Source organism: Patiria miniata, unplaced genomic scaffold, assembly GCF_015706575.1.
Source record: "Patiria miniata isolate m_02_andy unplaced genomic scaffold, ASM1570657v1 HiC_scaffold_14, whole genome shotgun sequence".
NCBI lineage: Eukaryota > Metazoa > Echinodermata > Asteroidea > Valvatida > Asterinidae > Patiria > Patiria miniata.
Genome location: NW_024037052.1, coordinates 9,621,429 through 9,634,925, shown reverse-complemented (window position 1 = coordinate 9,634,925; position 13,497 = coordinate 9,621,429). Strand labels below are relative to the sequence as shown.

Below are 13,497 nucleotides of genomic sequence, written 5' to 3'. Positions count from 1 at the left end.
TTACAGTTGCATGCCTGCACAATGCGAAACTGTCGAAGTTTTTCCACAGTGGAGGCTGGAGATAAAGTTTCAACCCTGCTCTAGCCCTTGTGAGCCACAACATCGCCTCACTTAGCAACAAGATGGTCCTTGACCCCATCCCAAAGACCTGACATCGCCATATTGGAATCAAAGTGACTGCTGCTGTCTCTTCGCAACAATTCCATTCCACCGCTGTTTCAACTTCCAACTGGGAAGGCTTCACCAATGAGCTCAAACACCATCTAGCTGACATTGATCCAACCCCTGATAACTATGACACCGGTTTGTTGATGTGGTGGTGCAAGAACATCCCTAGGGGCTGCCGCACTGATTACATCCCAGGCTTAGCATCCCGTAGTGCTGAACTTTACAGGAAATAGAAACGCATGTATGAAAATGACTCTCTTGCTGTCGATACCATCTCATCTGGGGAGGAATTAATAACAGCCATATCAGAACAGCTTCAAAGCTTGTGGCAAACCCTTGTGGTAACCACCAATATGGCCAAGAAGCCAATATGGCCTCCAAGCCTGGAGCATAATATAAAAAAAAAGCTCAGCCAAGTGAACAGCATTGTAACATCACCGCCAACCAAATAGCCCACAACAACTGCTATGTAAATGGTAAAGTGCCACGTTCTCCTAATAAGCGACCGAAAGCCAAGCTCCGCCAGAAAGACCCCGCCATCGACCTAATTGGCTTCATCAAATCCTTCTCTGCTAATGAACTTGCGACTGGCATAAATAAAGAACAGGAAATCAACCAAACTGGATAACATTTTCACCAAAGAACTGAAACATCTTGGACCAAACGCCTCAAATTGGTTACTCCAGCTCATCAACACCTGCCTCGCCACACAAACAATACCTAAAGTGTGGCAAAAGTCGAAGGTCATCGCCCTCCTAAAACCTGGGAAAGACCCAATGCATGTCAAAACTTATCGTCCCAAAGTCACACATTCAAGTTGCTGGAATATTTCCTCCTCAACCTTCTTGCCTCTTCATTGAGAAACAACTGATACAGGAACAGGCAGGCAGGCTTCCGTCCCGGCAAATCTACAACAGGAGAGCTTCTAAATCTCACTCAGTACATTAAGGACTGCTTCCATAAGAAAAAAATAGATCACCGGCGCTGTCTTTGTTGATCTTACAGCTGCTTTTGACAGTGTTAACCGTTGCTGACTCCTTCAGAAGATCCTGGACATGACGGCAGACCTGACCCTTTGGTGTTCTACTGAAGAACCATCGTTTCTTTGTAGTATTCAAGGGCAGAGTAGAGTACGTCTTCAAAGGAACGGTCCCCCAAGGGAAGACGTTGACCGATGCTCTTGACCAGTCACAGCAGTGCTACACTGTGAGTCACCTGAAAGCGATCAATCCTGCTATTAAGACCCAAGTGTGTGCCTCCTGGGTTGACCAGGCTGGTGGCGTCTCCCCCACTACATGAGATGCATCATCAAGCATGCAGAAGCCTTACCTACAGGATCCAATGCAGGATGGAAGACCTGGAGGTGCTTAAATCACCTCCGCTCTGGAGTGGCTCGCACCAAAAGAAGTGGGGATTTTCCTCAATCGACCAACACCCTGTGTGAGTGCGGTACTGCAGAGGACACTTTACAACATTTCATATTTAGATGCCAGGCACTAAAGGGTTGGTCATATTTTGGCCCTAAAAGGGGGGGGGGGTGGATTTTCCCTCTTTCAACTTTTTCCGCGATACTCTTGAAAAAATTATTTATTTCATGGCCTGAGCTGTCCTGACTTTTTAGCCTCCAGTCTTGCACATCTTTTGATACCAAAAACATAAAATTCGAAACACAGGTTGCCGCGCAGCGAAATATTTTCGGCGCTACCCTCCGTCAAAACTGAATTTCCCCATATACGTAGTGTACACATTTGAATTACCATACGTGCTTATGAATAATTAATTAGCCGTAATTCCAAAACCCTTTGACCCATAGTCATGAAATTTCTTGGGTTTGTTCATGTTATGTTGTTCTATGCATGTACCGAGTTTCATAATTTTTCGTCACTCGATGGTCGAGGTCATGGGGGGGGGGGGGCGGAATCTGCGTGAGATGGTCAAAACAACCCAGCTTTTTTCAGGCAAAAGTGACATTTTCCCATGTTTTCTTAAGAAAAACCCATAAATACATTAATAATAACATTTATTATAACGGAGAAACTCTCAACCAAATACAATATGTGCTCACTTGCCTCGAAAATCTTCGCAAACCCTTCCGAAAGGCAAATTTTAGGTGAAAATGACCCATGAACTTTGACCTCAGGTCAAGGTCACTAAAGGTCAATGGAAAAAATGGCAACATCAATTTTCTTGTTCTCAGGACTCATAAGATTACATTTATAATGGTTGCCATAAATTAACATGAAATTTCGACGGGAACCCCAAATCTACACATTGGCCCCCCTACTATTTTATTTTTGGGACTCTAGTCTTATTAGCCTCGGTTCGAGTCGAGTCGAGTCTTTTGATGAAGGACTCGAGTCGAGTCGAGTCATTTGCTCGCAGTGACTCGAGTCGAGTCGAGTCATTTACCCTTAGGGACTCGAGTCGAGTTGAGTCACCAAAAATTGTGACTCGAGTTGGACTTGAGTCGAGTCATTGACTCGAGTCATTACAACTCTGACTCACATGTACGCATATGTGGCCATTTTGATCGAAATTGGATTCATGCTTGTAGTCCTACGAAATTTGTAGAACTCAGTGCGTGATTGTTCTTTTTTTTTCCTGTCAAACTATGATAAGTGTTTTCAGCAACAGCAGTTGCCCTTCCTTTTATTTTTTAAGTCTCAGAATGAGGAGTCATTGTTCTGCCTGTTCCAGATGGTCATGATTTCAGGCAGCTTAATTAATAACCGTGGGTAGAATCTATTGGAGTTCATAGGAAATGCCATCATGGGTGGTCATGGATTTTGCTTGGTATGCTACCCTGCTACATTTTTACTCTGTGGAGAACAGTGACATTTCCCTATTCAGAAAAATTACTACATGTATAGGTACATGTGTGGGAGATTTTGGCTGTGGACATGTAGACCCACTGAATGACCACTGTCTGTTACTGGCGCTTATTAAACGGTTAACTGCTAACACATATGTCCATGTTCATCATTTATTCCATCCAAATTGTGAGTAATCCTACTCTCCAGGGCAGTGGCACAGTTAAGTCTCAATTCCTCACTCCTCTGATAACATATAATGCTCACAGTGATATCACGTTTACAGTACATGATAGGCCTCCAAAAGTTGTACACTGCAAACGTTACACTCAAGTTTGCTGTATATAAGTCATCAAGACTTATGGTGGCCATGCAAACAGTCACATGACAATGTACAATGTAGTATAATGAACTCTCAAAGTAAACAGTCAAATAATATGCATACAGCGACATAAGCGATAAGCAAGTATTCAGCAATTAGCGAACTTGTACAAAACCAAATTGGCTCGTCTTACACAGCTAAATCAAAGTGACTCTTACTCAGCTGACCATAGAGGCATTATCAGTTCAGTTTGTGGCCTCAAACTACTAGAGTTCTCTAGAAATGAAGTGATTTCGTACAATAATTATCTACAAACATGACAAACAACAACAAAGATGTCTCCTCTCTTTCCGTGCTAGTTACTTGGTTACTAAAGCAGCGCCCTTCCATTGGCACTCACAAGTTAGTGTAAACAAACATTTATTCATACAATTTCTTTTCCCAACAACATCCTAGACCTAATTCTCAGGGTATGCCATCTTGAAACTCAGAGCAAGGCAAAAAATGCAAACAAACATGGCGGGGTAATAGTGTGTGCGGTGAACGAGTGACTCTCAGTAAAAACTTCAGTGTGGCTTCAGTGCACTGTTTTTGGCTTTATATTCTAAGATTCTTCAAAATGCAACAAGACATGACCTACCCAGAATACAGATTGATGTTTCGGGGGAATTTGAGTTGATACGGTTGTCAATCTGCTGTCACTTTGCGAGAGTCACTCATTCACCGCACACACAAAGTGGCACTATTTACGCCGCAATGTTTGTTTGCGTTATTTGCCTCGCTTTAATTTTCAAGTTGGTGTACCCTGAGAAAGGTCTATCAGCCAATAATTATCTGAAATGTTACAAATCTCTTTTTTGTTCATGAACAGGTATGTATATGATGAAGTGAGTCACACACTTTGCCCTGAGAATGGGTTTAGTCCTACTGCAGCTCATAACATCAGCATCGATGTCACCACAGCTTCTGTTAAGCCTGTTAATTTCACATTGACAGTTACAATGATGGATGATTTTGAACTCAGGTACTGTGTAGCCCACAATCTTATTCAGGAATTTAAACCACATGATGAAAGATTCTATTTTGGTTGCACATGAAAAGTATTGTAGGCATGTGTGCATTTACATGCAACAGGCACGCTTAGTGCACTTCCTTGACACTACTAGTACTAGCACAACTTATGCTTACATGTGCACACATGCACATGTTGCATTTTCATTGCATAAAAGCCAACACTATTTGCATGAATAATTAGTAACCACAATTGGGTTGACAAAAGATTGTTCAGTTAAGCAGCTGTTGGTTATTGATCTATCTCCAATACTCTCTACATGTATAATAGCCAAGAGGATTGATCATTGCAGTCTACTGTTTGGTTTGGAGGTGATTGTTAGTGCTGCAGCCCAACTGCAGAACCAAACCACAATTCACTGAACATAGCACTTCTGATCCATACTAAATCAAACCCAACTCAGTTGTTTAGTTGGGATGTTCAGAAACATGATTTTTAGCACTGCGTTGTTTTTTTTGCACAATCAAACTCAAAACTCTTGCCATAAAATTATTTATTTTTAGTTCTAATTAAAAAGCAAGCAATGTCTCAGGCCAAAAGTACCGACTTAAAAGAAGAGGAATTTAATCCGTGTACTGAAGCGTGTCGTGTCACCTATAACGGACATAGCCCCTTTGACTCCCGAAATAGTAAATTCTTTATAAAGGAACACATTTTATGAACCCCATAGTGTTTGTTATAGTGGCGTTCTACTGTAGTTGGACAATTTGAATTTTCTGTCTCACCAAAAGTTACCTAATGGTTTCCAGTGATGAAAATTTCCAGTGACGTAATTGGGGGGCTGTCCCTGTAAGTGTTGTGATGTGAACTTTTTATTGTTAAAACCAGAGAGTACCCCTGCAGAAAATGAGCCCCTTTGCTTAAAGATCCTCAGCAGTTGGGCCACTTATGAATGTTCCCTCCTGATGTGTTCACTAGCATGCCATCATTACCCTTGATGCTATTCTTAAGAAATGTATTTTAATCTATTTGGTGATTTGAAAAAAATTATACACAACAATGTATTATTAAAAATGATTTCATCTTAAAAATATTGATTAGTCTTGTTTTAATTCACAGGACTCATGTGCCTAAAACAGTTGTGGTTAGCCCATCAAACCCAAAGGTATTGCTGTTAATATTCTTTGACAACATCAATTAGATGAATATCTTATCAAAAGACTTCATAAGATATTGTATGCACTGAATAAACTCACTAAATACACCAGAAGCAAACCAATGTCTCATCTGGAAGAGCGGTTTGTGTTTTTGATGGGATTATTGCAATTTTAGCTTCTTTGTGTGTATGAAAACAATAATTAACAACGTTTACATGTAACACAGTTATTGCATTAACAAAAAAGCAATATGTAAATTTGTATTTTTAATTTTTCTGATTTGTGTGTCATATGTCCATTCTCTTGAACAAAACTGATTAAATAAAAACATTTTTATGAATTTTCAACTTGCAAGGTTTAATTACTAATGGGGATAAAAAGAATATTTTTTTTTATTGTGGGCATCTGTGCATCTGCAATCTTTTGAAAAGACTTTCATTGTGGGTAGCTTTTGCACCTGTTACACACAAAATGATCCTCCCGTATCTGCCTTGTGAGAACTGTCAGGATACACATAATTCAAAATTTGTAGGTAAAGTTACGATTATACCATGTGGTATGATGGTGTTGACAATGATTACAGTGTCCTACATGTACTTGTGCAATACCCATAGTAAATGGATTCAAACTCTGACAGGGGAATATGGTGTGTGTATTCTTTAAGGGCAAGACACTTTACTGTAATCCCTCTTACCATCCTGGACTATACATGTAAATGGGTGTCTGTGAAGATAAAGACCGTCTCATGAAAACTGGTCTCATGACCCAATGAACAGGGGTAATAATTGTGAAGGCTTTGAAGTTTTATCAAAAGCTACCCGGTATGTAAGCAGCACATTATTTGTACTATTTTGAGCCATTATGCAAGTGTAATATTGTTGCAGCTTACTCCTTTCTTTCAGTACTACGTGTACAAATTCCCAGACGATGCTGACTTCATGACAGTCCAAGCGACCTCCACATCTGAAATATGTACTGTCATCTCTGTTCAGCCTGCTCAGGTATGTACGGTATGTCATCACACATTCAGGTACTGGACAAAGAGCATGAATGTACCATGTATACATTGGATAAAAACTTGTCTTCGAGTTCAGTTTTCAACAAAGTAGTTTATTAATTCTAAGTGACAAAGATTTTAACTTTGTTCTTGTCTTTTCAAAACCTACTTTCCCTTATTGTGAAAGAAATATATTTTGTTCTATATCCACAGATATTCTTGTTGGTTTTAAACATGGCTAACTAGTTCGATGAGTCCAACAACCCAAAGTGCATTTTCTTTTGGTTATAGGAGCGGAGCCCGTAATGACACAATTCCGAGAAATGGTTTTATATTTTCTAGATTTAAAGCTAATGCAAATAAAAAATTAAAACTGAACACAAAACTGTCATACATTGAGCATTTTGCATAATTTATTTAGCCAACATTTTTGTGTCGCCTGCACAAAGTTTTGGGAGACACTAACCAGTCCTAAATTCTGTATGACCATAGACCCATACGTATGTTTAAGTTCTTGAAAAAAAATGTATAACTCCTACATGCTCTCATGAATTTTGACAAAACTTGGATGCAGTAATCCTTGGGTCGGAAGACACAATTCTCTCATTGGGTTACTGAGGTCAAAGGTCATGTGGGGGTCATTAGAGGTCATTGTTCAAATTTGCTTCAAATGTTTCACTGTCTTCAGAATTTGATGTGTTTTAATAGTTACTTGGATGGAGTGATTCTTGGGTGGGGGTTCATCACAACTCTTGTGAAATTTAAGGTCAAAGGTCATGTAGGGGTAACTTGAGGTCGTTTAAAAATTCACAAACAAAATTGACTTTTTTTCATAACAAAACATATAGGGATTGGTCCGCAGACCACATGTTTTTACATCAATTATTATTTTCCCTAACCTCCCGACACCTCCTTCGACGCCAAAACAATGTGAGAACCAAAGAAATAACATTTGGGTGTCCCAATCATGAAAGTGATGGTATTATTACCGGAATTGATGTGGCAACGCATTTTTGGGGTTTTTTTTTGGCTTTTTTTTTTTTTAAGCGTGGATTGTACAGACAAGGTGGGTACTATTTTTTGCTTTTTTGTGTCCTCATATACATTGGTGTCCTCCATAATTTGCCTTGGTGCCCTCCATCATTTGCCTTGGTGCGGTTTCCCCATTCCTTGGTAGAAAAATTTTAGCAGTTGCAGCAATAGAGGGCGCTGTTGTAGCTACCGCAGACAATTTGAAGGGAAAAAAGGTTGACCCGCATGATTAAAATTGACGTGCGCGCTGACCAGAGACTGACCATTTATTTTTTTTGGCCTAACATGAGTTTCCGTTAAAAAAGTTGTTGCCAAATTAAGCAACACAAGGTTATAATGTTGGTCTTCTTGTGTGTGTGTAGTTGAATTGCTTAATATCTAGGGATCTTCTGTGAGAAAAATCCACCCTGAATTCCTTGACTTTATAGAATAATAGCACAAAGTTGACAAATGTATTATGTGAGTTACCATGGAATTACCCACCTTGTTTTTGATTTGTTTTAAACCCTTACAGTGCCCTGTGTATGATCAGCATCGCAATGTTGAGTTTGTTGGTCAGTTTCAAACAGTAACAAAGCAAGGGGCTATCACAGTGCAGGTAAATCAGTAGATCATTCAACAACATTTTAGTATTATTCATTTTTTTATGTTTCAAATTCCAAATTCATTTGTTTATCAGAGGTGGTATGAGTTGGATGAATTTGATTCAATTCAATCAAACAATGTAGTTTCAACTCAAAGTTCACCAATTGAAAGTACATGCTGTGGAAATGTAATTAACTCTTTCAGTGCCCGCGACATTTCAAAAATTTAACCCTAAAGTGCCCAACTTCAAGCTTTGTTCTAATTATTCAAATTTCTGTAAAAAAAAAATGTAAACAAGTTGTACTCGCCAAACTTGTTGTATCTTGCTCTCTGGTATATCCTTGTTACCTTCAAAAGTCAGTAGTAGTCACGCACCTAGTGATATACCCTGAAACACTCTCTTGAACACAGGGGAATTCCGCACTTTTTGCAGAATATGCATGTGTTGCGTCTGATACCCCTCCTCATACAAACTCTGTTCATTATCAATATCGTCATGATTGTCACTATTGACACTAACGTAAGCACCATCATTATCATTTGTATCGGTATCCCCATTTTCATCTTCTGACTCACCATCCTGTTCTGCAATATCCATAGATGATTCTGAATCAGAAAAGTAATCCCTTTTGCTGTCCCAATCGGCGAAAATTTAATTGATTTCCTCTAGAGATAACTGCCCTTGATAGTAGGCAAGTTGAAATTGGTTTTGAGGTCAAAAGGTCAAAGGTCAAGGTCACCGTGGTGAGTTAAAGGTAAATGGTTTCCGGATGATAACTTCAGTTAGAAATGAGATTTTGGTGTCTTACTTTGGTAGGGGGTTACCCTTAGGAGTAGGCAAGTTGGGATAGGTTTTGGGGTCAAAAGATCAAAGGTCAAGGTCACCGTGGTGAGTTAAAAGTAAATGGTTTCCGGGTGATAACTTGAATTGGAAGGGAGATTTTGGTGTCTAACTTGGGGGGTTGCCCTTGGGAGTGGGCAAGTTGGGTAAATGGTTTCCGGGTGATAACTTGAGTTGGAAAGGAGATTTTGGTGAGCAAGTTGGGATAGGTTTTGGGGTCAAAAGGTCAAAGGTCAAGGTCACTGTGGTGAGTTAAAGGTAAATGGTTTCTAGGTGATAACTTGAGTTAGAAATGAGATTTTGGTGTCTTACTTTGGTAGGGGGTTACCCTTGGGAGTAGGCAAGTTGGATTGGTTTAGGGGTCAAAAGGTCAAAGGTTAAGGTCACTGTGGTGAGTTATTGGTTTCTGCATGATAATTTCAGTTAGACATGATATTTGAGTTTGGAATGTCAGTTTGCCCTTTTTGACAATGTTCGGCTGAGGGGTTTCAACAGCAACGCTGTTATTTTTTCCTTCACTAGCGGTATGCCACGCTTAGCGGGATGACACAATCATGTTTTGAAATGCATTATTCAAATTGTATGATCGACGTTTTGCGACCTCTTTTATCATCAACGTTATGTTTTGTGTAATAGGGATTATAGTGATACGTTTTGGAGTGTTTTCATAGAGATATCGGTAATATTGTAACATTTAAGTATTGAAAGTCCGAAAGAAAGAAATTTGCCAAAAAGGGAAAGTAAAAGAAATCATTCATTTTTTCACGTCCCAAACTTTGATTTCAAAGGTGATACAATGGGGGTCATATATATACCATTTCAGCACTGCGTATACGTGTACTGGCTGCATCTTACATCAGACATCATGTGTGCAGCGCATAGCATACTTATGATGAATTTTACATCAGACATCAATGTGTGACCTCACACTTCCGGTTGTGTGACCGCCACTTCCATGACAGACAGACAGACATCAAACAGACAGAGAGACACCGTAGGATCTTTTAACCAGTTTGTGCGGGATTATTTTGACACGACCAAACCCAGGTGCGGGATTGTTTTCACGAACCTTGATGCCAGATGGGTTCAGGCCGTCATCATCTGTGGATAGCATACCCTGATATTTCCAGGCATTGCTCGCTGCGAGCGGGTCGTAGACAGATATTTCCGGCCTCACTCGTTGCGTGTTTATTCGTTCCGAATACCGCAAAACCTTTGCGTGTATACACGTCATCCGACGTGAACTGGTTAATATAGGATTGTCCAGAGCCCTATTGTTGCCATTGTGTTGATAGCAAGAGGCCTATTCTGAACATTGTGTTGGTAGTGTTTTTGGGTCGTCACAAAGAAAGGCCTGTATCCTTTTCATGCATGGCAGAATATCGGTGAAATTTTTACAGACTCTGGTCAATACCCAGACTGAATGTTGACTGAAGAGAACATTTTAGTAACATTTCCTGTTTCTGTGGGAGACAAGAATATATCCAAAGGGACTTTTTTTTACTCACCCCACACAAAATATTTACTAATCATATTTCTTGTTTGTTTTTTCACAGAAAAAGAAATATCCAAGTGGTTATTTCTTTGTAGTTGCAGTGGTGCAGCCAACAGATAAAGATTGTCTAGGGCAAACTATAGAGTATGTGCCACTGCAAAACAGTAAGTTGACATACATTCATTTCTGAAGCATATTGGTAGTCAGGTAAGTCATACAAGCTGCATACATGAGCATTAGATGGGTTGAAGCTTAAATCAAGGAAGGCATTATAAAGTAAAAGTCATCTTTGGCACTGTAAAATGTTTCTCCTGTATAGGCTCCTCAACTACAGGTTCCTGCACTGCTAAATTCGCCTAGTGCTCCAGGAAAAATATTAACCCATGCAACGGGCATTTAGAAACTTGCAATTTTTGTATTTTTCAGTCTGGAGAAAAAGATCGTTCTGACGATTTTTCTTCCTGTAGTTTTCTACATGCAATGGCTGTCTAGTGTAGTATTTAGCTGATGGAACCTGGATCTCCAGTGGATTCTTTCTGTGCATGCTGGCTGCACGTGATCAGCGGCAGTGACAGCAGGGTTGTGCTTAGGCTTGGACAGAATTTCGGTATTACCAGATAGTCACCTTTTTTTTATAATACCGATCAATACCGACTAATGATTCATGAATACCGAAACACTAGTGAACTCGGTGTGGAATTTCAATACCGCGGTAATCTTCCTTAGTGTTCAGAATCTTTGCAAAAGCCTTTCAAACAGAAAGAGAAGCAACCTCTTTCACATGTTTGATTCCATTCTTTGTGGTTCCAGTCATCCAGGTTCATTGTCTGCTTTGTCAAATTCGACTAGTTAACCTGATACTACAGCAGCTGCAATCCTACCACAAAGGCCTTTGAAGTTTGCTAATGCTGCCGTGTTTGCGTTTTTGTGTGTGTTTACTGTCTGGATGGAAAGTTCAAACAATGTTTTAAACAGGGGCATTTTTTGACAGTCGTGACAAAAACTGGTCATGTTGTTTCTTCGTTGGTATTTTAGAGATTTGAACTCTACTTCATCATGGGTAATTTTTGCCAAAGTAGTTCCCAAGAATATCAGCAACAAGAAAAAATCGCATCAATCTTGGTTATGACCGCCAAAACTTACCCAGGCTTCTTCAGTTGTGGAGCAAGATTTTGTGCTATATGCGTGCGAGGTGCACGTGTAAAGGGAAGGGACTCGCCTGAATCATACGATACCGAGTTGTCCGGGGAAATTGAGAAAAAATATTTCAAAGAACGCGCTCACGTGTACACTCGAATTCATTGGCTCATCAGGGTTACACAATACAGGCCTATCAGACTGTATTTCTGACAGTTGCAAGACATGGCAGAACCTACTAAAACTAAGAAAAGGACATTTAGGAGAATCAGATTTAGATATTGTGTGGGATCTCCATCTAAGGCTGAAACGATACATCGATATATCGGTGCATCGCGATACATTCGTTCACGATACGATATATCGGTACGAATGTTTGATATCGATATTATTCATAATAATATAATAAATAACAGCGGCAGCGCACCAAAACAAAATTGCAAGCAACTGCGATGCATGAGATTAGTACGAAATGTAAAAATAATAATGCGAAGAGTTGAAGTCTCACCTTTCTGAGCGCGCGCACGTGAAAAGTTCATGCGGACTCTCCGTCATGTCCCTTTTCTTCAGGTGGTGCATGCATTTCATGTAGCGTAATTTTTGGAATATAAGCCGCGGCTTATCGTTGATTTTGCCCATGAAAATGTTTACTGCGGCTTATACGCAGGGCGGCTTATACGCCGAGCCTTGAAGAATAAAAATAAGATTCACATGTGTATTTAATGTACTGGTACAAGAAGCGATGTGTTGCTGAAATGAATTATCAATTAATAAAGTTATTAACAAACCGAAACCAAAACCGAGCGGTAAAAAGTACGGTGAAAGCTACGGTCTTAGACGCTTTCGACCAGCCGTACGTGATACCATGGAGGATTCCTCCATCGTGATACTAGTGCAGCTGCTGCCATGCAGCATGCTTGATTCCCCAGCGGACCACACCATTTGTGGTAATGAAGGGGTGGTGTTCTTTCTTGGGAACAATAATAATCAATATTTCCGCGGATTAAAAAAAAAAAAATGACGACTAATACTTGTTATGGTGTTCGAAATATTCCTTTATTAGATAATAAGTTGTTCAACGTCACAATATATATTTTTTCTTGAAATGTATTCAAGAAACGATGTAAAACTAAAAAAGGGGACTGAATGGCCCCTTGCAAAATTAATGGATTCGCCCATGAAAATGTCAGCATCGTTTCCCACGGTGCTACAGGACAAGATCTTTGGTTTTGATTTTTTGAAGAAAGTTACGATCAAAACTTGAACTTTCAACGTAACTACTCGCTAGTAATCACACAAATTTGATAAGTTTTGAGGTAAAACGGGACCTGTTTAGCCTTAGGGCAAAACAAATCAGCAACTGTTTCCACAAAAGCAAGATTTGTAACGCTCCAGTCAGACAACACACGGTGGGTTACATACTCTCTCACGTCACGTGCACCGGAAAAAATGTTGTCATTCCCCGGCGCATGCTGCCGGGCCATGCATTAACTTTTAAGGCCGGGGACCGGACGGGGCAGCCGGCAGCAATTCCCGCACCTTATTTCTCATCATCAATTTCCATATTTGTTTGTTAGAGTATCGATTGTAAATGATTTGATATAACTTTTGTGGCCCTTTTTATAGCTCTGTAGTGTAAATGGAACTGGTTCAGAGCATTTTGACTAGAATTTGGAGGCCTTACAAAATTGAAACCGCTGCGGTCGGTGCGGCTTATACGCCGCGCGGCTTATATTCCGAAAATTACGGTAGTACCTTACTGTATTTGTGTATTATCAGAAACGAGTAGAGCCAGATTAAAGAGGACTTAGACCCTGATTAAGTTCATCTGTTATGATTTATTAATTTTTTTATACCAAGATATATCGCGATATATATCGTATCGTTTGATATGTATCGTGATACGTATCGTATCGTGACACAGGTGTATCGTTTCAGCCT

The 13,497-nt window shown here is 39.9% G+C and overlaps 1 protein-coding gene across 1 annotated transcript in view; it reads left to right on the top strand.

Annotated features, from left to right (window-relative positions):
- Window positions 1-13,497, top strand: part of LOC119722025 (SID1 transmembrane family member 1-like) — a 128,112-nt gene that overhangs the window by 53,041 nt on the left and 61,574 nt on the right. The window contains exons 3-7 of the mRNA XM_038192007.1: window positions 4,172-4,324; window positions 5,432-5,477; window positions 6,372-6,470; window positions 8,013-8,096; window positions 10,481-10,583. Of these exons, the coding sequence (XP_038047935.1) occupies window positions 4,172-4,324; window positions 5,432-5,477; window positions 6,372-6,470; window positions 8,013-8,096; window positions 10,481-10,583 (485 nt within the window). The remainder of the gene's footprint in view (window positions 1-4,171; window positions 4,325-5,431; window positions 5,478-6,371; window positions 6,471-8,012; window positions 8,097-10,480; window positions 10,584-13,497) is intronic.